This window comes from Ostrinia nubilalis, chromosome 19 (assembly GCF_963855985.1).
Source record: "Ostrinia nubilalis chromosome 19, ilOstNubi1.1, whole genome shotgun sequence".
NCBI classification, from domain to species: Eukaryota; Metazoa; Arthropoda; class Insecta; order Lepidoptera; family Crambidae; genus Ostrinia; species Ostrinia nubilalis.
In genome coordinates this window covers 13,726,533-13,749,417 of record NC_087106.1, presented here as the reverse complement: position 1 = coordinate 13,749,417, position 22,885 = coordinate 13,726,533, and the positions used below count along the sequence as shown (strand labels likewise).

The 22,885-nt window shown below is 36.6% G+C and overlaps 1 protein-coding gene across 1 annotated transcript in view; it reads left to right on the top strand.

Annotated features, from left to right (window-relative positions):
• LOC135080989 (neurobeachin-like) overlaps nucleotides 1-22,885 on the top strand; it is a 737,070-nt gene that overhangs the window by 523,262 nt on the left and 190,923 nt on the right. The window contains exons 39-41 of the mRNA XM_063975714.1: nucleotides 896-1,040; nucleotides 2,473-2,614; nucleotides 3,174-3,310. Coding sequence (XP_063831784.1) covers nucleotides 896-1,040; nucleotides 2,473-2,614; nucleotides 3,174-3,310 — 424 coding nt within the window. The remainder of the gene's footprint in view (nucleotides 1-895; nucleotides 1,041-2,472; nucleotides 2,615-3,173; nucleotides 3,311-22,885) is intronic.

Sequence of the window (22,885 nt, the reverse complement as noted above, 5' to 3'; positions counted from 1 at the left end):
AAGAAGGGTAATGTTTTAAGAATATTATCCAATAAGTTGTGGGTGGTCTGCGACGTAATACCATCTCAATGCCAACAATCATTGTTTTTAGGCGGTACAAAGTTCGCCGAGTCAAAATTATAATTGTTTAAGAGTATGCATGCAACAATATTAACGTTTCAGTTATTTTCGAACAAATAATTTTTATACAGTAGCCAAATGTCGATAGCTAGTATGACGTTCATTGCGGCGCGCTCGCACTGTACTGCGTCTAAATCAAAAACCAATACAGACTCCATTCTACAACTTTACACATGTTATTTATAGACTACTAGGTATATTTTAAAATAAAATTAAAAATTTAAAAAATCCCGAAGTTTTGTAAAATTCGATTTTAAAACTTTACTTCCGGTTTTATATGTGAACAAAAAAGAAATTTCAAATTTGTAGTAAACAGTAAGAAACACAGTTATTTATTCTCAAAAGTCCAATAGTTAGTTTATTTTTAATCAAATGTAATAATAGCAGTAATAGCTTCTGAAAAATCTTTTCCTAAAATTTTACCAATTTTTTGAACGCTCATAAAAAATAAACTAAGCTCCATAAAAAAATTATAATGATGCACATCCATTCAGGTCATATAGCAGTACATTTAATCCAAATATGAACAAAATCCAAAACCTGACTTAATTTTCGCTGTCCGCTTCGCGTGAAATGCCCCTAAAGACAAATCTTGAGTCATCGTTTTTGAGAATCAGAAGGTAATGGTGTATTTTATTTTTATCAACATAGAGGATTAATTCTGTTTTTCTTGATATAGGCCACGAGCTGGCTTTCATTGTAAAATTTAGGTGATAGAGATTTTTGTGTCCTTTTTCATCGAACGAATTTAATCATGGTGTTCTGTTCTCTGCAGCAACACGAGCCAGTTCTGGAAGCTGGACTCGTGGGAGGACGACGCGCGCCGCCGCCGCCGCCTCGTGCCCGACGCGCGCGCGCGCCGCCACGCCGCCGCGCCCGCCGCGCCGCCGCCGCCGCCGCACCACGACGCAATACTACAGGTATTTACAACAGCACATGAAGAATACTGTAGAACAGGGTTTCCCAATTTTTTTTTGCCAAGGAACCCTAATCTACTATATAAAAATAAGTCGGGTTTTCCTCCCTGACGCTATAACTCCAGAACGCACGAACCGATTTCCACGGTTTTGCATTCGTTGGAAAGGTATCGGGCTCCGTGAGGTTTATAGCAAAGAAAATTCGGGAAAAGGGGGTAAAACGGGATCCACGCGTACCAAGTCGCGGGCGGCCGCTAGTTGATTATACTTTTCCTAGCGGAACCCCCGTACTACTCCGCCCGCACGCCCGGCACCTCCCTTGTGCGTAAACAAGTCGGTGCGAGCGAACAACGTCGGTCACGAAACGTGGGATAATATTTTTACGGAACCCTTGCGGCCTTTCCACGGAACCCCAGGGTTCCGCGGACCACCATTCGGGAACCATTCGGCTGCTGTAGAATCTCGTGTATTTGTAAAATAGCTGTGCCCGCGACTTCGTACGCGTGAAAACCCGTTTTCGCAACATTTTTAATTATTGCTCTGCTCCTATTAATTCGTAGCGTGATGTTGTATAGCCTATAGCCTTCCTCGATAAATGGGCTATCTAACACTGAAAGAATTTTTCAAATCGGACCAGTAGTTCCGGAGATTAGCGCGTTCAAGTAAACAAACAAACTCTTCAGCTTTATAATATTAGTGGTAGGGCAAAAAAAGAATGAGACATGTATAGTCTCCTTAAGGGCATTTGACGATTTGCAAGAACTAATTTAATTAGTCTAAACAAATAAAGAAAATTTTGATTTTGATTTTGAGTATAGATAGGTGCGATTTTGCTACAATTTCGGAAATCTTCAAATAATATTTATTCACCAAGACAAGATAATGCTGTAGTGATGTGCTATAGTCTCTATTAAAGACTACTCACGCGGCGCACGACGTCCGCCGTCAAACGTTCTTATTGCCAATATGCCAACGTCGAGACTACAACAGTACATTCCTATAGATAGTTTTGTGACGCGGTCTATGGCGTGACGCTGTACGCGCCTACGGCATTTAGAGGAGACCAAAGTCTTAAAATACAGTGCAGCTTATATCACCAGCGCATCTAGTGTGTATTTTTTTTAATAGGCATTAATAATAATCTCCTCGCCTGATATTACATTTAGTATTGTCTGTACGACCTTAGGCTTGGGATGTCCTTGGTATAGACTTATTTTACTCTTCAGTCTATAGAATGAGTCTCAATGGCCATAAATCTATTCAAGTAAAACCCGCCTCGACTACTAAAGGAATGGTTCGTTTAGGAGACGCTCATTGTGTTATGTTTATTGCTGGTCAAACGATACTGCCTGTTATTTATCTATCAGTTTTTCTATCAGTTTAATACTAAAATTAATTTGTATGAATGCGCTGATTATGTTCTGTGTATCGTCAGGCCACAGAGGAGCTTCACGCTCGAATCTGCGCGGGCGGTGGAGGAGCGCGCGGTGCACAGTTGGCCACGCCGGCCGCCGCAGAACTCATTGATGACGCCGAGCTACTGTTAGACGACAGAGACATTGACGCGGACCTCACAGGTGAGAGACACGACACTATTCCGTAGCTGTGTTACACCGGACGATCCACCGAATGTGGCACTTAGACGCACGATCTATCGAAGTGATATGGATCATCCGATATCAATCTGGCTAATCAAAATATGGAATTGAGTTGTAGAGCGACAAAAACACGGTAGATTCAGGTCCCATTTATTAAACTATGGAAACATAAATAGCATAGCATCCTATTAATATATTTCAAAAGCTCCTACGTAAATCTCGCATGCAATATTTCTAATTTAAGAAACATTGCGTTGTAAAAACATCAGGCGTTGAAATATTGGTATTAAATTGGTGCTATAAGCAATACGACGCTTATGTACAGCAGTGGACTGCTTTAGTGATGATGATAATGATATTGACTTGTTAGTTCCTTTTTTATATCAAAATAATTATTTCGTGTCTATTTTGTATTCATATTCTATTTTGTGGTATTTCTTGTAAAGAGAATAACTCGACTATCGCAACGAACATTATCGAAACTGTAACGTAAATGACTAGCAGTTTTATAGTATGTATCTTATCCACCTTCCCCCAGGTCCAGTGAATATCAGTACGAAGGCGCGGCTGGTGGCCCCAGGCCTGGTGGCGCCGGGCACGGTGTCGCTGACCTCCACGGAGCTCTACTTCGAGGTTGACGACGACGACCCCGAGTACAAGAAGATTGACCCTGAGGTACGTGCCTTTAGAGTTTAATCACAGAATAACAATAAGTACTACGTTCAGAAGTTTTACTTCGCGAAGTTATTTAAAAAAATGTATGCTCAATGTCATTAACAATATGGTGTAATTTAGCTTGACTCAAGAGTCAAGCACCATTTTGTTGACAAACGTCAGTGATCGGCACTGCGCCGAAGCTATAGGGCTGACTTCGGTAAAATGATGTGACGTGAGGTGCCAAACTGCGGAAAATGGCGGAGGAAATACATGATTTAGCATGAATTATCATGAATAATGTTAACTACTTATTTACCTCTCAGTGTCTTGAGGCGACTTAAAAAAGTACATTCTGTGTTTTTATTATTATTTAGGCAGTTAAATACTGCACAGTATTTAGTACACCATTTTCTTTATTTTCTTCCATCATACACAAGAATACGCATGCGTGAGTCAATGTTCGCTCGTATGTGAGGCCTTGTCGAATAGTATCCTGTAGGTGGGCCATCGTGCGTGTTTTGTTTTCGATGTAAACTCGCGGAGATGGACAGGCCTGGTTTAATGGAGAAGTTTCGTGATGTTGAAAACATTAAATGGGATTAACACTGAATGGGATTATAATATAGACCAAAACTAAAAAGGTGAAGTTATTTTTGAAATCCATCAAGAAATGGCTGAGAAATTAATAATTTAAATTACCTCCATATTTAGCGTGGAACTTAAACATAGGCGGTGCCGTAACGTCAGGCCACCTGTTCAAGTATCAATCACAATGCTTACCACCCCTAACGCATTGTATGTATTGTATGACACTATAATGTCAAAATCTTCTTTTTCTTTTTAAATATGGTCAGGTCTTGGATATGTCAAAAAAGGTTACACAATTTTACTAAGGAAGAATCTTGAGTGACTTGGCTGAAAAATTTAAAACTACTCGATTTAAAAAAAAATTGGATCTGTCAACAGCACTGGACCAGAGGTGATTTACTGTTTGTACTCCGAATGACTCGTGACTAGACCGATCAAAATGGCGCGAATATTTGTTATGCGCAACTTTAGGGCCTTGTAACTTTTGTATTTGTAGAGATATTTTCATGATTCTTTCACAATTATTATTAGTTACTTATATTTTCAAGATTTATATTAAAAGAAAAAAATTGGAAACTTGTCCATTTAGACTACAGACTTTTTATTCGGCCTATAGTTGGGCCCACAGATCACAGAAACTAAAGGGGGCGGGGCCGGTGTCGCAGCAATATGCCCAAAAACAGAACACAATGATTCACGCAATGATGACAGCAGCGACGTCATAATGTAAACAGTTTACATTGTTTGCGTAGTACTAAAGATTATTCGAACGTTGAGTACTAATACCGCAGTGGATAATGAGCAAATGATTACTTTGTGTGTGTGAATTTCTAATGCGATACTGAGCTTCGAACTCGACGTATTAGTTGGCATCTCTCTATATCTCTATGGTTGGGACCGATTCTAATTTGTTGAATCGGGAAAGTTGAACTTTCATACATGTTTGTCCATACTTATTAACAGCCCGTCCTAACTATCGGCCAACAAAAACTTTGTAGTTTCCGGCTAGGTTTAGTATACACTAGTCACTTCAATTAGTCAGCACCACAATGATCTGTGTTATTGTTATTTATGTTATTTTTATCTAAAATGGAGGAGTTCTTGGTCTGCATCTTCCTTGATAGACACTTCACCCGGAATCCTCAATAGGGGATTGACCTGACCACAGATCGCAAAACACATCCAGTGTGGCAAATCCTTAATCGCTCAAGATGGTCGTGTATGTCGGCCTTCAGTCTTTAGGTTTTTAATATTTTAGTACGCGTGCTGACCTAGCATACAGTTTAGGATAGTAAGAGCTGATTTTTCAACCTTCGAATCTATACTTCTATACTAATATTATAAATGCGAAAGTAACTCTGTCTGTCTGTCTATCTGTCTGTCTGTCTCGCTTTCACGCCTAAACCACTGAACCGATTTTGATGAAATTTTGCATAGAGATAGTTTGAGTCCCGAGAAAGGATATAGGATAGTTTTAATCCCGATTTTTGAAACAGGACGCCCGCGATATAGTTTTTCTGTGACTCTCAATGTGCCAATGTATTCTACAATTATAAGTTATCTGGCGATTAAAAAATAAACCCTGGTGACAGATATTGATTGATATTATTCGGCTGATGTGTAAAATCTTATTAGAATTTGACTGCATATTGTCAGCGAATTACTGCATTTTTGTTCAAAACAAGTTTTCACAAAAAATGAATTATTGACAGCATGATAAAACACGCAACGATTTGTTTCTATTTCGTAACAATACCACAATTACATCGGTCGTTAATAACATTCGTCATAACCCGAGGACTGTCGGCCTACGAAAATTCTTTATTAATTTTACGACGTTTTAACAAAAAGACAACTCGTAAATCGTCGGTTTTATTGCTATACAAATAAAATCTTTTTTTGCTCTTCATAATAACTATTAAACAAATATTATAAATTGTGGCCGAGCGGAGACAATCGTATGACAAAACGGACCTCAAATAAGGTGCGACGCGAGATCTTTGTTCGATAATTTATTGGACCTGTTGGATATTCAAGGAGTAGTAAAATGAAAATTATATCATTTTACACCGAAATATTTATGTCATAACTTGACCACATAACCTTAAACAAAATCCGACCTTATAATCTAAACACCAAAGTTGAAACTCGCACGCAGCTGTGAGTGCACTAGGGATGTTTGTTCACGGAGTGTGGTAGTGATATCGATATTGTGTATAGGCGTGTAATATAGGCGGGTAACCGAATATGAGGCACTTAGGTGCACGAACAATGCAGCCCCGCGGCGCGCGGGCCTAACAGGCGCCACGGTAGTGATGTGAACATTTAAATATCGAAGTTTTTTCAATTAAAGGTTTGGCCTGTACTATGTTCATCAACATCATCAGTCTGTAATCGTGTTGTGTTGGATTTTTATGTATGTAAGTAAAGTCTAGGTATAATAAATTATTTAGCTTACATAATCTCGCTCTGTACAAATACTCCAATGTGTTTATTTGAGCCTTAGATTATGGCTACTAGTTTACCTAAAAGGTATAGACTAGATTTAAGAGAAAAAAAAACCTTCCCTTATTTAATACTACTTTAGTGACAATAGTGCTATGTTGTCAGGGTTGACAGTTTAAACCACGCGCACTGGTACCGCTGAACTACTGTAGTAAACCGACTCCTTACTTCCTATGGTTGTTGAATAAAACTGGGGCTATTCTATTACAACTCTAGTTCTTAACTTGTTTGAGTAGTTTAATAATAATAATAATATCCTTGGACATTTTACACTGCGCCTCTAGTCCCAAACTAAGCAAAGCTTGTACTAAGGGTACTAGACGACGGGATAAACACTACATACATATTATACACTCGACAGCAAATAAATCGCACCACCCGCGACGCGAACTTTAAAGATTTTCTTTTGACACAATAATGGTGCCCCAACAATATTGGTGTTATTTGAAAGCCCAATAAATATCCTTAAAGAAAAACACATTTAATTTCTTAATAAATGATTAACATATACCATAAATGTGACTTGAAAAAAGACCTCACTTTGGGCTCACCTCTGGGATCAATTAGACCAAATTTTATGGTTATAAAACCAAATAATGATCACACGTGTCCTCTTTAACAGATGGATAGCGATTAATCCCAACTTAACAGTTTTATAGCCATAAAAGTTGGCTCAAGCGTAACTATCTATTTTTTGAAGAAGTGACTCTGGATCCTTCTAAAGAAACATTTTTGGGGTAAAAACCTTTCCTGTAATGAAATAAAGTTTAGAACTAGGCTTTTGAATGGTACCAATATTGGTGTGAAGTGGGGATGCATACGTTTGAAAGTGCTTGTCGCGGGTGGTGCGATTTATTTGCTGTCGAGTGTACATAGAAAACACCCAGACCCGTCACAGTTTAATTTGGACTACTGTTCTATTCATAAATATATTTTTTTTTTATAAAAAGTCATGTGCCCTATCGATAAATTGTCCACTAAAGTATCGATACCTCTTATCGCGAGTGGCTCGCGTGTGGCACCCCGGCCGACAGCGGCACAATGGCGCCCCGCCGCGCCCGGGCTCCTCAACGCGCTCCGTACAATACTCCAATGTATTTATTTGGGATTTGGAATGCTACTTAGTTTACCTAAAAGGGGTAAGGACAAATAGGAAAAATCCAATTGAAAAAATATGTTTTACTAAATTTTTTGAGGCGCCAATGGTTTTAGTGTCGGACTGTCAGAGGATCGGTAGTTCGAAGTTCGAACTTGTAGCCGCTGGACTATTGTGATGAACCCAATCCTAATACAAGCATATTTAGCTTATCTGGAAAGAGGATTTAAGTTGCGCAATACAAATTGCCTTTTAATTCATTACCCTGGTTTCAGGTTAGAGAAAAAAAAAATATTTGCATAAACATCTAGGTCATCGTGAAAAAAAAATACAAAAAATGTTTATTGACATTGTAACGGTTGCAACAGAATGTAGGTAGGGCAAGTGACCCGGTTGTGGCCACCGACCCCTTTGTGGCCATTTAGAACTTCAAATCGTTATAACTAAGGCAAAGACTAATATATTACTCTATGGTTTACGGGAATAAAAATATCTAATATTAGCAACACTGATAGCGTTAACAGCTTTGATGTGTCAAGCTTCACTTCAATCCCACAAGTCATTATTTTTTGAGAAGCGTTAATTGTTTTAAGTCTTAGCAAAAAGGGTAAGGCGAGCGGGTGAGTAAACAATCATTATTTTCTAAATCCTTCTTATTTTTTTAAATGTTTATGTTAATCCTTAATAAAGAATACACTGTCTAAGTGGTACTAATGATATTTTATCGCTATTTGTTTATTAAGTGGGTTTATGAGAAGTGGCCACTAATGGAGCCAGAATGAATGAATTTTCCCATCTTTGGCCACATGACTGGCCAAAAGTGGTGCACGAAGAACCCCACTTTTGGCCATTTAGTTTTTATCGTGATTTTTCAATTTAATTACTTAGCTATTTTGATATAAGTAATCGATTCATTTTCAGAGTTACGATTATAAAGCCTCCATCGAAACCAAATACTAAAAAAATCGGTGTTGTGAAAAGAAAATTGTTCCAGTACTAACCGCATAAACTTATACTATAGGTTAATGTTGATCTCCTTAATTGTAATTTCAATTCAAACTGAGATATTATATTTCATACTAGCGGCCGCCCACGACTTCGTACGCGTGGATCCCGTTTCATCTATCTTACGCGGTTTAGATATTTTCGTACAAATGTTTTTTCCTGCTAACTCCCGTTTCCGTGGGAATTTTGCAATATCCTGTTGCAACTAAGCTTTAAGTTTACTAAGGTACCTACATACCAAATTTCAAGCGTCTAACTTAAGCAGTTTAGATTTTTCATACAAAAGGATTTTCCCGCGAATTCCCGTTCCCGTGGGAATTTCGGGAATTCCTTGTTGTAACTAAGCCTTAAGTTTACTAAGCTACCTACATACCAAATTTCAAGCGTCTAACTTTAGCAGTTTAGATTTTTCATACAAAAGGATTTTCCCGCTAATTCCCGTTCGCGTGGGAATTTTGGGAATTACTTGTTGTAACTAAGCCTTAAGTTTACTAAGGTACCTACATGCCAAATTTCAAGCGTCTAACTTAAGCGGTTTAGATTTTTCATACTAACGGATTTTCCAGCTAATTCCTGTTCCCGTGGGAATTCCTAAGTATAACCTGCCCAGGAGTATGAAAAATAATTGTACCAAGTTTCGTTAAAATCCGTCGAGTAGTTTTTGTTTTTTTTTTGATGAATTTTGATGGCCAGAACTGGCACATGACTGTATCCAGAAATGGGGTAAAGCTGGCCAAAAATGGCACAAATTCCCATTTCTTTTTCTTTTCTACAGGATTATTTTTCCATTGAATCATTATGAAAAAAAAATGTATCCTTAGGCTAGATCTATATTTAATCACTTTTTACAAGAAACATGTCCGTGATAACAAAAACTGTAAAATGATATATGTAGCCTCAAAGTCTAAAAAATTCTTAAAATGGCCAAAACCGGGTCACCTGCCCTATAATAAATGAAAATGAAAATTGAGAGCAGTCGTGCGTATTATTTTACTCGTATTATCATTCTTTGTGACTAGAATAACTTATGACTCTTTTTTGCACGCATGCTTGTTTAGTAGTTTAGAAAATGTGAAGTAACTCGATCCTAACTTTTATGTAATTTTATTGCAAAAGCATAAAATATGACAAATAAAACCGTATTTTCTCCATAAACCTACGATCGGAGTACATTTACGGCAAAATCGAACTCCATTTCGATTTGCATTAATTGCAAAAAAGGGCGAGTTTTGTGAACTTCATGATTGCGGTTTACAATTTATATTTTTACCGTAACTCTGACGATCTCCCGGTGGCGACGGAAAAGGTATCAATATTTACCCATCTGCCCAATTCTAATGAAGGCATCGATCGGCCGACTGTGTAACGCGGCCATTTTTTATGCAACGGTGCAAGTCATGGGACTAGCGGTCCAAATGCTAAAGCGAAACTGTATTGAATTTTTTCATAGAAGAAAGCATATTGAAGTCATAAATTGTTTTGGTAATATGGTAATAATCAGTGTAAAAATTTAGTCGTATTTGGGTTCATAGGTAAGAAGTATACTTACGAGTAGGTACCACAAAATAGGCAATAAAAAACCTACTTGATAGGCAATAACTAAGATCATCCAGATCTTTATTGCATCATAGCAAATAGCCTAAATACAGCTAAGTTTAGTTTTATTCGTTGCTAAGTGTTGCCATCGCTTGTGCTTTACGGCAAGACGCTATTATCGAAACTGTACCCGCGGCATTATTTACTGCGACTAATTCAACCGATTTCAAAGATTGTAAATTGAATTCGTAATGGGGCATTTTATTTGTTTATGCTAATGTACAGTTTTAATTATCCATATCGTGTTTACGGCCTGTGCGAGAGAGACAAAACGTCTTTCTTTTCCTCCATCTTGGTATTCTGTCTATGTGGCCAACGGCCTTATGACGATTTATATGGACATATTTTATAATTATGCTTTTGATTAATTGGCCACAGAATTAATATTTTAGTCTCTAATAAAATGCTTGTTGGGTGGCATTGATCGGGTTACGGTCGTTTGTAAACTAAATAGGAAACTAAGGCTAAGTTTTAACTAATTACTTTAACCGTAACTATAACAATAAACAGTGTTTTTTGTATGGAGTTTGACGTTTGTTAAAGTAAGATCTAACAACTTAGCCTGAGTGTCATTTTGGTAGTTGCCTCCTTTATGTTTTCTTTTTTTTATTAAAATTACTAGACTAAAAAGGAAAAAAAAATGTGTAGTTTTATTTACAATAAAAGTAAAGTCGGCTAGTCAACTAGTCAATGAGAGTTAAGTAACTTTGATGCAGATTATGTTGAACAGGTAAACGCAAAATGAATATTTAAATAATTCCAGAGTCGTTTAAAGTGTATTTTATTCGCGTTATCTTAAAGGTCTTATTATAACGACCCGGCAATTGCAATTTATGCTTTAAACCAATCTTAGTGAGTTTTTATCCACAATCATTTTAAAATAAGTTTGTTTTAACCTGGATTTTACTCCCATAATATACGCACTGAAACACTATTTGCGAGAGGCGCTATCTATCTTAATATTAAGACAATATTAGAACTTCTTGCTCCATCAGTTTTTTTTTGTACTGAGTGTGGTGGTGGAAACCAAACTGCCCCATCGTTGGGCCAATTGGTTCATGCGACCGATTTTGGCCACTTCAACTCCTGTCTTGACGGTTGAACCAATATTGCTTGGTTTACTGTACTTATTTGATACTTTATGCTTTTAAATAGCTCTCTTATGAAACGCCATAGATAACAGCAATAGTTATTCACAAAAGATATGCATAAACTATGTCCTTACTACGCCTAGACGTTTCATTTGCAATAATATTCGCATCATATGACTATGTTTGTATAAAAGATCCTCGCATAGTGATCTCCCAGCGATAATTGCAAAATTAAACTTAGTTTCATATTTTTAATTCTTATTAACGCTTATTGCAGAAGACGTCGCGCTCTTCAAAAGCTTTTTATCCATTAAACTATATTTTTATTTAACTTAAACTGTAGTTTGTTGTTTTGTAGTTTACTAGCAGTAGCTAGCAAAATAAATGTTGCTACTTTTTCATCACGAATTCTCTTTTATTGATAAGTAGCTTTAATTGTTCTTAAAAAAATATTCCCTTAGGTATTTTTGTACTGGAGTTTATTTTAATGTAACTGGGGTTAATTTTATGTCATGTATTTTGATAATCCTGTAACCTAACCCCTCCTCTGCAGAAAACCGGATATAAATTAATTAGAACACAGCTTGCGGGCACAACTAGTTAATTTATAAATATTTTTATGCAAGAAATACATATCAAATATGCAATAAATATCCAAAAAACTATTAAGCTTACAGTACCTTTAAGGTACTAAAAATAACATACATCAATTTGACTGTCTCCAAAATAAAAAGTAGTAGCCAGAACAAAAAAAAGCACAACCGATAACATCACGCAGTCACTGTTCTCACGTCATCAATGACAGACCGCCCGTCATAAATAAACATATTACGTCATTCTGACAGCTTCTGCTCTGACAGCCTGACGTAACATTTGTTATAAATACAAATCATCTCCAAAAAGTTTAGACAGTGCTTAAGCCAAGGTGTTAAGGTTGAGTTTTGTGTACCATTTGCTTTTTATAAAACGTCTACCTGTCGGTTTCTGCATTCTGTTTAATTTTGATTACGAAATCCGATAAGAACCCGCTGCAATGTTGCGTAGAATTATTTGTTTTTACTCTTGGAGAAATTACCTTAGTGCCTTTTTGAAGTATTATTATTACTGTGAGTATTTAAGTACCTGCTTATCTTGTTGAGAGATGTTCTTACAGAAAATTACCATCAAAAACTAAATACGCCAGATACAGTAAATCCAACCCAAAATATTTAAGAAAAATTAAGGAAAAGGGCGTTTTTGTTATTCGATAAAATTTTACTTCTTCTTCTTCAGTGGTCGTGGTCTTCACACCTGGTCAACTTCACAATCCGTCGCCGTTTCTCCCGCATTGCAGCCTTTCTTGTACACTCGTGAAGTATACCATTGTGTGCGGTTTTGACCTGATCGGTCCGGCGCGTGGGCAACCTGCCGCGCGTTCTTATGTCTTCAACCTTCAAAAAGTTATACAGTCTAAAATAAAAATACAGGTGCTATTCTATTCTAAGGGAATTGAAACCACTACAAAAAATTGAATTTCCTACTTAAGTTTATTATATTAATCCAGACCCTACATATCCCGTGACATTTACAGTGGTGCACACACAATACTCAGACGAGCAGGAATTTAGGCGCCATACGCGAGCCGCCCGCTGCGCGATCATCGATAGATAACGCACATCACTATAATATTGCGGCGAATGATTTACTTGTTCTGAGAAAGTAGAGTTCGATATAATTTATTGTTTTAGGTTATTTTCCAACCAAACTAAAATGTTACATTTGGAGTTGGAACTGTATTGACTGTGATATTACGCAGTCATTAAAATATTCTAGCGTTAATAGTCGCATCTCAAACTAAATTTTAACGAATGGGAATCGAACCCACGACTGTGATATAACTTGTAATATTTTCAATTCTGTTATAAAGAGTGGCAGAGAGAGACTCCTTGCTTGTCCTCATTTTAACGTTACCACTTAAAGTTTTTAATGCATTATTTAACGCACTTTACTGTAAGTATAATTAACTTTTTTTAAAAATAAAACCGACTTCAAATGCGTGAACACAAAAAAAAAATAAAAATTAAAAATATTGCGTATAAAAAAGTTCATCCCCAATTTTCCACCCTTGGGGGTGAAATATTTTCTTCAAATTCGCATGAAACCACCCTTTTGATAATACCTATTCAACAAAAAAATAATCGTTCAAATTGATTTATAATCGGCGGAGATATTGCGTATAAAAAAGTTCATCCCCAATTTTCCACCCTTGGGGGTTGTTTTTTCTATTATTAAATTTAAATGGGACCACCCTTGAGGTATTACCTATACGCCGAAAAAAGATTTGTTCAAATCGGTTCATAATTGGCGGAGTTATCGCGTAACAAACATAGAAAAAAAAAAAAAAAAAAAACATACGGGTCGAATTGAGAACCTCCTCCTTTTTTGAAGTCGGTTGAAAATTACTTACCATTTTACCTTGTCATAGTCAAAAACATTACAGTAAATATCCTCAGAAGAGTAATTTAACCAAAAATAAACGAAATAAATCACGTTATTTGTCTTAATTAGTCAGCGAGAGCAATAAACCGTGCATTTAATCGTAAGATAATTACCAGGAGTGCATACCAGAGCAGGAGGCGCCGGCATCCCAAGCACGCGGCCTCCCACGGGCGGAACCGAACCAAATATCCTAATTGATATTCCGTGAAAAAAACGGGGAAAAAATACCTCCGCGGCGGCCATGTGTTCCTGGTTAGCAATAGGAAACGGCCCGGGTAGTCTCCCGGGTATAATTTCTTTAATGCATCCTATTAGATTAATGTTGACAGCTAGTTTTTGTATTTTATCCGGTTTTGGGGATACAATTTGCATTACTATAGCTAAACAAACACATATTGAAACAATAAGGGACTATAATTTAATGAAACGTTGCATTTACTTTGAATAATAATGGCATCAGAGTAAACACAAAAGCGCACGTATTTGGCAATAATAAAGTGCTTGTATGCTTAACAATATTTTATGGATGAAAGCAAAATGTGTGAACTGTTTCCATTAGGTAGAGCCTCGAAATAAAATAACATAAATAAGGGCAGTTCCAAACATAATTTACCTACTGACTCAATCAAAGTTTCACAAAGAAAACTAGCTTATAATTTAATAAAATTAAAGAGAACTAACTATTAACCGCAAACTTTCTTACTTGTATTCCATTTCTAACGCTTACGTGAGGCGGGTCGTTACATTCCCTCTAATATAGTCGAGTGAAGCGATGGCTGGTTCACTCGTCATGTCTGTGAACAGGCGCTGCTTTCGGGGACTGGTCAATCCAAGTTATTCCAATTTATGTATGCGAGTCATTTCTACTAGTATTTAAGTAATCTGTAAGTCTAGATATTAGCACGTCACTACCTTGTTTAATAAACCAAGCAATTTTTGTATACCCATTCTTATAAGATACACTATACAAGAATGCATGGCAAATTCAGTGAACTGCTCCTGAATCGAATGTACCTACTACTGCTATTTCTATTTATTTATATTAACCGGCAGACAGTGGTGACTGAGTTTGTTGCGGCGCTTCTTCTCAGCACTTGCCAAATGTTGGTCTCGAAGCGCTGGTAGGGTAAAAAGATTATGAGACATGTAGAGGCTCCTTAAGAGCAAAATGACGATTTGTAAGAACTATTTATTAGTCTAAACAAATAAAGAAATTTTGATTTTTTTTTTACTTTTTTGACTACTCCGCACCCCGTTTCTCTAAACGAAGCTGTTTTAACGAGACATAAAGTTTAACGTAACGAGGCATAAATAGCTGTTAATCGTTATTGACCCATCTGTTTCATTGTGAAATCGATTCCTGAGAATCGATACGCGTCCTTGACATTCCCAAGGTGTCGGCGGAATAAAGGAAAGGGGACTACCTTCCAGACCGCAGTAGCACGCGAGAACTTTGCATAAAACTAAAAGTTTTTTGGTTTATTTGGCCCGTACACGCCACCGAACCGCGAGGCAACTTCGGGTGAAGCTCGCAAATCAAGTAAAATTTCTGATTGAGTAAAAATAAAACTTGGAAAGCTTTCTTTGTGATGAAAAGGAGAAGCCTTTTATTATAAGAAAATTTATTAATATTTAGAGCAAGAATAAAATATAAACGAGGGTTTTGCAACCGGGAAGCTCATGGCTTGCATCTTATCTGGAGGAAAATGATGATCATATCTTCTGCCGTCCAAAAGAAGAATGCAGTGAGCATCACTATTTCATAAAATCATTACTGTAGGTATAGTCATTCGAACATAAAAGTGCAGCTCGCGTTTGGTTAAAAAAGACGCATACGTTGCTGTATACTCGTAGTAAGAACACGTAGTTAATAATAACTGCACGTTGTATGTAACTCACGGATTTATTTTAAATCGAAAAAAAACTTGCATACCTCTCAATGTGTGAAGGCATGCAAGCGGCGAACTACACAGCTTATAAAAAACTCAAACATCAAAAACGCCAATCAAAACAGTATTAATTCAATTCAAACGGCGACTTTCACAGCGCTAACACAGGCCGAATATTGATATGTGGATTAGTGGAATATTTATAAGTTTTCGGCGCCGCATTCGTACACGTAGGCTGAAACAATGGGCGGTAAACAACCGCTGTGCAATATCAAAATAAAGTCATCTGCGTACGTGATTTGAAAGATGTCGCGCGGGCGATTGCGTGAAGGCGATCGGAGGCAGTCGCTATCCAGTCATAGCATCCATGGTCGTCGCCTTAACATAGTCGCCTTAGCATAATATAAATTTATAAATAAATATGAATATGTTTTATTTTCAGTAAGTAAACTTTTAAAAAGCACTTTGTCAACACGTCCCAATGTAATTTTTATAGTATAGGGATATAAATAACATAGTGTAGAGAAGTTTAGTGAAAAAGGCTTTTGCAATGCCAATTAATTGCTTGACACTAGATTTCCTATTTTCAGGCACAGTTTCAGTTAGTATTCTTAACCATGACAGGTAAAACAATATTTATAAAAACATTTTTATGAAAACTTACTGACGTGGTTAATGTGTAATGTGTATGCAATGTTTATAAAATACTGATGGCGTTTTCTTTATGTAATAATACCGCACCTAGAACCTGTGAACGCAATATGCTAAAAGTTCGTGGAAACTGCGCTAGGTATATGGGAAAAGTATCGTTTCGGACTTCGCATTTTTATGCGTTTTTAATTCATGGGAAATACGGTTTGTTTAATTTTTTGTTGAATTAGTTATGTTGATTTATAGACGCTTGCTGCGTAAATTATAATAATTATATTCTATAACTTTTTAGACCTCAAGCTGTTTTATGTTTGTTTTAAAAAATCTGTCAGAATAACTTAATGTGTGGACCACCACTAGCTATGAAAAACTTTTTGATCGAAATTCTTTCACTTTGTTGAATTTAGGAACTTGTTGGAAGAAGTAGTATTTTCATAACGTATAATTTTCATTTCCGTCTGCTGCACCAACAACATATCTTTAAATCATAAGTCGGGCAATAACTAAATTACTTGAGATCACTGTCGTGCCATAGGTTTAACCTTCCGACATTTTCTACATTGTAAATCTCATCCCGTTAGATATTTGAACAAGCGCAACCGTTCCCAAAGTACCAGGCTGGCATACCACGCTGGAGGTATCGCGGTACCGTTGCAACCTGTAGATTGTGGGGGCATTTGCGCGGTGATTTCGCGAGCGCGTGCTGCCCCCGGGCCCGCGCGGCGGGTGGCCGCTGGTTTGTCTCACTAAACACACCTTCTGTCAGCCCATGATTGCCTGGTACTCCTGAGTGAAAGATTTGAACTGCCCTCGAGGAAGCGATGGGTGACAGGCGTAGCAACCATCTCGCAATTTCCTATGGACGTGGAAAGTGGCTATTATTGTAATGTAAACCTTTATCTATTTCAATTTTGATATTCTATTTTCCGAGGTCAGAGTAAGTAACTATGTTAGTAATATTGTAAATCAGTACCTTTTACTGTGAGTATGTGGTACTTTCTAATGAAATGGATTTTAATAAATCAAAAAATATACTGCATGAATTTGTGACAGTTAAAATATGGTCTACTCAAAGCAAAAAAACCCTGAGCCAAAAATCAATAACGAGCATCCAAATACAGGATGGGACATAATAGCAGCCATTACTGCCTACTTCATTAAAATCTTAATTACTCTGGAGCAAAATTATTCGTGTCTCATTTATTATTTCTTCAAGACCATGACGCGGTGTTCTATTAAAGATAATTATTTGAATGCCGGTAGTCGCTACTGAGTTAGTTTTGCTACAGAATCAATCATGGTTTTAATGAGACTTCTGCTTAGCGTTTAAGATTGTACCAGGAGTGCAAGAACGCGCGGAGGTATCCCAATCCATTACGGAATCGTTAGACTCGGTCTTTCTCTATCTCAATCATTACTCATTATTAAAAGTGGCTACCGTTAAGACCCGACCAAAGAACCAATAGATACGGTCTAAGTGATATTAAAATTATGATGTTGCAGTTACTGTGCCAATTAGAGAAACATGCGCGAGTACAGTAAAAAAATTGTAACTTTAATTAAAAATATATTATACAGCATTGTAAATAAATAACGTTTTCTTTGTACACAGACCGAAATCGGAACGGAATGTAACTTTCTTTCATGTTTGCTACATTATTGATGCCACGACGAGATAACTGTCAGTAAATTTAATATATCACAAACATTGTTATATTTAATTATGACTCTCGAATAGCTATTTATGATTAGGAAGTACAAAATCTTATACAAAAAGCAGAGACACGCAATGCATTGCAGAACGGCAAAAACATCCAGATGTTTCGTTTAAAGATCAATATCTTTCATGATTCATCCTTAGATGCCTTTAATAACTTTCATCCCTGCTTTCGATTTCTGAACACCATACAAGAATGCGTGGTAAATCAGAGAACTCCTGAATCAATAATTAATTTACCTAGTATTTATATCAACCGGCAGACAGTGGTGACTGAGATTGTGGCGGCGCTTCTTCTCAGCACTTTCCAAATGTTGGTTTCGAAGCGCTGGTAGGGTAAAGAGATTATGATACATGTAGATGCTCCTTAAGAGCAAAATATTTGAATTATACAAATAAAGAAATTTTGACTTTGACTTCTGAACCAATGACGCCTTTTTTGCTACTACTGGCATGTCAGCTCTAAATCTTCTAAACGCCTCACTCGCCCTGTAATTGGTAATTTATATGTAAAACGGTGCGCGCGCGGCGGGCGTCAATCTCGTACACATGTGACGTGCTTAATGTGCCGCTGTGAAGCCAGGAGATTTCTCTTGATCAAGTCTTGTTGGTCGGTGGTTGACTGATTCCATAACCTGAATTCTCAACCTTCTTTTATTCTACTTTTGTCACATAAAATAAGTAGGGAAGCTATATTCAATGAAACCAGCCTGAAACTTCGGTTTAAAAAAACTGCCCATAGGTGTACTTACACTCCTATAGTGCTATTGCTATGCTATTACTTCGGTGTAATGTTGTGTAATATTCTGGCCAGTGCTAAGAAGATGCACGTAAACCAAGCAAACGACAAATATAAGACAGGATAACAATCACACTTACTGCACTCTTTTAACTGCATACCGTGCTAAACTTGAGAAAAATACTCAATAGCGAAACGTTTATTGATCAATTTACGAGCTTTTTACTCGCACAGCATCCGCTGCAAATTGAAAACAGATTTACGGCGCGTCCAATATATCAACATCACTAATTGATATTCGGTAATTGGCCGTAACTTCAGTGCTCGGTCCGAGCAGTACAATAAAACAGGCGCCACTTTTACAACCACCATACAAGTGCCGTAAAACTTACGCTCGTCTCGTTAGTTTGATTTTTTTAACGTTTAATAATAGTGGCCCGAGTAGGCTGCCTTGGGTGACTCCGTTTAAAACTATTAAATCGGTTATTGGTAAAAGCGAATTTAGGCAATTCGTATTCTGGATATTCGTTTTCTGGAAAGATTTATCAATTGATTTAATTTTGAAGTTTGCGATTGGTTGGTCAATTTTTAGATTTTCAGATTCATTTAAAAAATTAGGGCTTAGATCGATAAAATGTTTTTTATTCATTTCATCATCTATCTGCTGATGTAAAAAAACTGCTGTTGATTTGATTTATCTAAATATTCTATCTCTAAAAAATATAAATCCGTAAGCATAAAAATACTTATAGTTTCTGTAGACTGCCTAGCCGTCAAGTTTTGCAGTATTTGCGATAAATTATAAAACCTTTTGCCAACAAAAGTTCTAAGTGGTTCTATTTTAGGCTGATGCTAATTTCTGTTATTAGTAAAATTGATTGCCTCAACTGAAACTTTTAGTTATTTACGCCAGTTAGCTTGGGAAATGGAAATAATTATTGCTTTTCATGTGTTTGTACTTATACTCCCAAATGGGTAATCTACCTTTACCATGCAATTATGGTTAAAAGCTTGATCTTTATCGCAAACAATTTTAAGAATAGGTAATTTAGTTTAAGAGTTTTTATACAGGGTGTTAGGTAAATGGGTATATGAGCCGACACTAGCCCATGCTAACATGGTCATATAAAACGTATGGTGAAGTCAGAAAATTGATATCTTCATTTTAACTATTTTAATTTTCATACAAATCGGATTATGTAAAATTTATTTTGTATGAAAATTAAAAAAATTAAAATCATGATATCAAATTTCTGACTTTACCATACCATTTATATGCCTATGTTAACATGGGCTAGTGTCGGCTCATATACCCATTTACCTAACACCCGGTAGATTGGCCCTAACATTATCCAACTTTTTCGAACGAACTGGCAGTTCCAGCAATTTTAAGATCATCTAAACAAGGCATCGATCCTTTATTTGGTCGCGTAGTCGCCGCACTGAGTATCGCCACTGACGAATGATCTCATTAAATATACGCGGGGAATGCATTAGCTTATCATATTCGCTTGGAGCAGGGCAGGTGGTGTACCCATACCAAAGATATGGATGTATTTTTGAGAAACCTTTACGTGAATTTGGATGTAGAGGGTTTTTCACAGCTCTATACGGTTTTATTTGTTTATTTTGAACTGAGTCAGCTTGACCTCAATCTTATTTTTTTGTACAGTCAGCTTCAAATACTTTGTGACACCAAAAGTAGCTAAAAAGTTTAGCCAATTTAGGTGTCACGAACTATGTGACTGTACTGTACATTATGAGTGCCCTAGGATTGTCTTTGGTTTCTATACCTACCTAAAGATAAATAAGTTAAGGCCAATCCGTCACTTTTTATTCGTTTAGAGGATGTTGTCAGTCGCAACCGACGCGACTACTCAAGACTACGGATGCCCCCCTCAAATTCAGCTCTTATGAGTAAAAGTATATTATGTATGGCACCTAGAATTTACAATAACATCCCCTTAACAATAAAAAAATTAGAATTGTATGAATTTAAAATGAAGGTTAAAAATTTATTAATTGAAAAATGTTATTATAATCTGACGGACTTCCTAAGTGACAAATTTTGATTTACTTCTTAATATTTTTTTTCCATTTAATCTGATTATGCAACATTGACTTTAACTTTAATTTGATTTGATTGATTATGCAGTATTATTGTAATTGATATTTTATTTTTAATTTAATTTGTACACCGCAAAGGTACGACATGTTGATACCATTTTAAATGCTGACTTAACACCTTATGTACACATGTTTGAACAAATAAATGTATCTTTATCTTTATCTTTAAGTTTCTCTGATATACTAACCTTCGTCAATTTTAGCAGTTCTTCTGTGATTTTACCTATTTTCTGGTTGGCTAAATCCTGGAATAAAAGAAGGTGAAACGAAAAGTTATTCTACCCATTCTAAGTAATTCACAGAATAACGTGACTTGGTGGAATCTATCGACCAACACAACAACATATGTTGTCGCTAGTTAATTTTTTGTCGATTGATTGGTTTCTGATTAACCTAACGCCTAAAATAGGGTTATTTGAGTGGTTCCGAGTATTCTAGCCACCAATTTGTTTGCGATTAGTGGAATTAGTTTGATTGTGGTGTTCGAATAGATAAATGTTTTGTTAGTGGGATCTTTTATACTACATAGTTATAGTAGGCCTTAGTAAATTAAGAAAAGACGCACAAAATCAATCAATCATAGATTTTGTAAAATATATCAACATATTGTTCACAATGAGTTATCCCGTATACCAAGTATTTTTCTCCAAACTAAGAAGAGTTGCACTTTTGGGATAGTAACATAATATTTTACATAGATACTTGGTATAATTACATAGGCATCTGCAAAAGTTGTGACTCCGAGTATAGTAAAATTCTTTTGCCCATCACACCCCTCAAAATCCATCTAATTTGACTTTCAACCGATATTATAATCAGACCTTCCCCTACTTTATTAACTTCCTTCCCAGTTCCTGCAGTAGATGCTTTTTTATCGGAAACTAATGAAGGTTTATCTGTATATCCGTAAAGACATACATTCCATCACCCCTCAGCTTCGATAGCACCACTTGACGTCAGCTGACCGATAACAGGCATATATATCAAGCACCCACCTTGCGCAGTGCGCACGGGTATAAAAACAAGACCCTTCATAAACCAAGCCTTATTAGGTTATCGGTTTTGGAAATAATTGAATTGACGTAGATAAACAGAATACATAGAATACATGCATTTTCCTCGTTGAGCTAAATACGATAGCATCATGTAGTTGCTAGTTTGCTACACAAGAAACTGCACTGGAGTATGAAAGAAACTAGAAATAAATGTGTTTACAATTTTTGCCAAGAAAGTGTTTGAAATGGGTCACTAAGTTTCGGAATTAAAAATATCTCTGCTCAATTGTAGGAATCCTAAATATACAATGTTGCAAGTAAATGCAGCAGGCGTAATAATTTATCCCAAATTCTACCAAAAATAATGCAAAATATTTTGCGTTTTCAAAATTGCGATGACGGCTCGCCATACAAATAAAATATAGTCAAGTGTGTATTAGATTCACGAAGTCCCGAACCATTGTATCCGACAGCACATCAAACCAAACACTGTGGCATCTTATGGGTATTGTAATAGATGCTATTTTGTAATAACAATGTGTAGGATGAGGTGCTGTCAACTGTTTCCCCGACAGGTGGCATGACAGGCGCCGGGAACCGAACCGGCGCTAGATGACGACCGATTAGGGGACGATGAAATGTCCCCACAATAAAATAAATAACGTTTATTTAATTATGTATCTTTGGATCTTTTCCGGTGGATGACAGAAGGATGTTTTTTTGGGTAGGGAGAAATAATGGGACATCGTAACAATGTTGAAAGGCCTGGATAGGTAAATCATTTTAATGGTTGAACCTATTTAAATATATGACACATGTCGTTTGTTCATCGTTTAACTGTTATTTCGGCGTATTTAAGTAGGTGCTGTGCTCATCTTCTACCAAAAGGGATGAATTTAAAATGAAAAGTTTATAAGTCCTTTAGAAGATAAGGACGGTGGAGCCAAAAATCTCGATTCAGAAACCGGGCATATTTGTAATTTTGTAGTTGCCGAAATCTGACCAGTAGGAATAGGAAATGTAGCCAAAATCTATACTATTTACTTTAAACTAATAACCAAAAATTCGTCCAGCCGTCCGTCTATGGCTCTTCATAGAGCCTGCCATCAAGGTTGT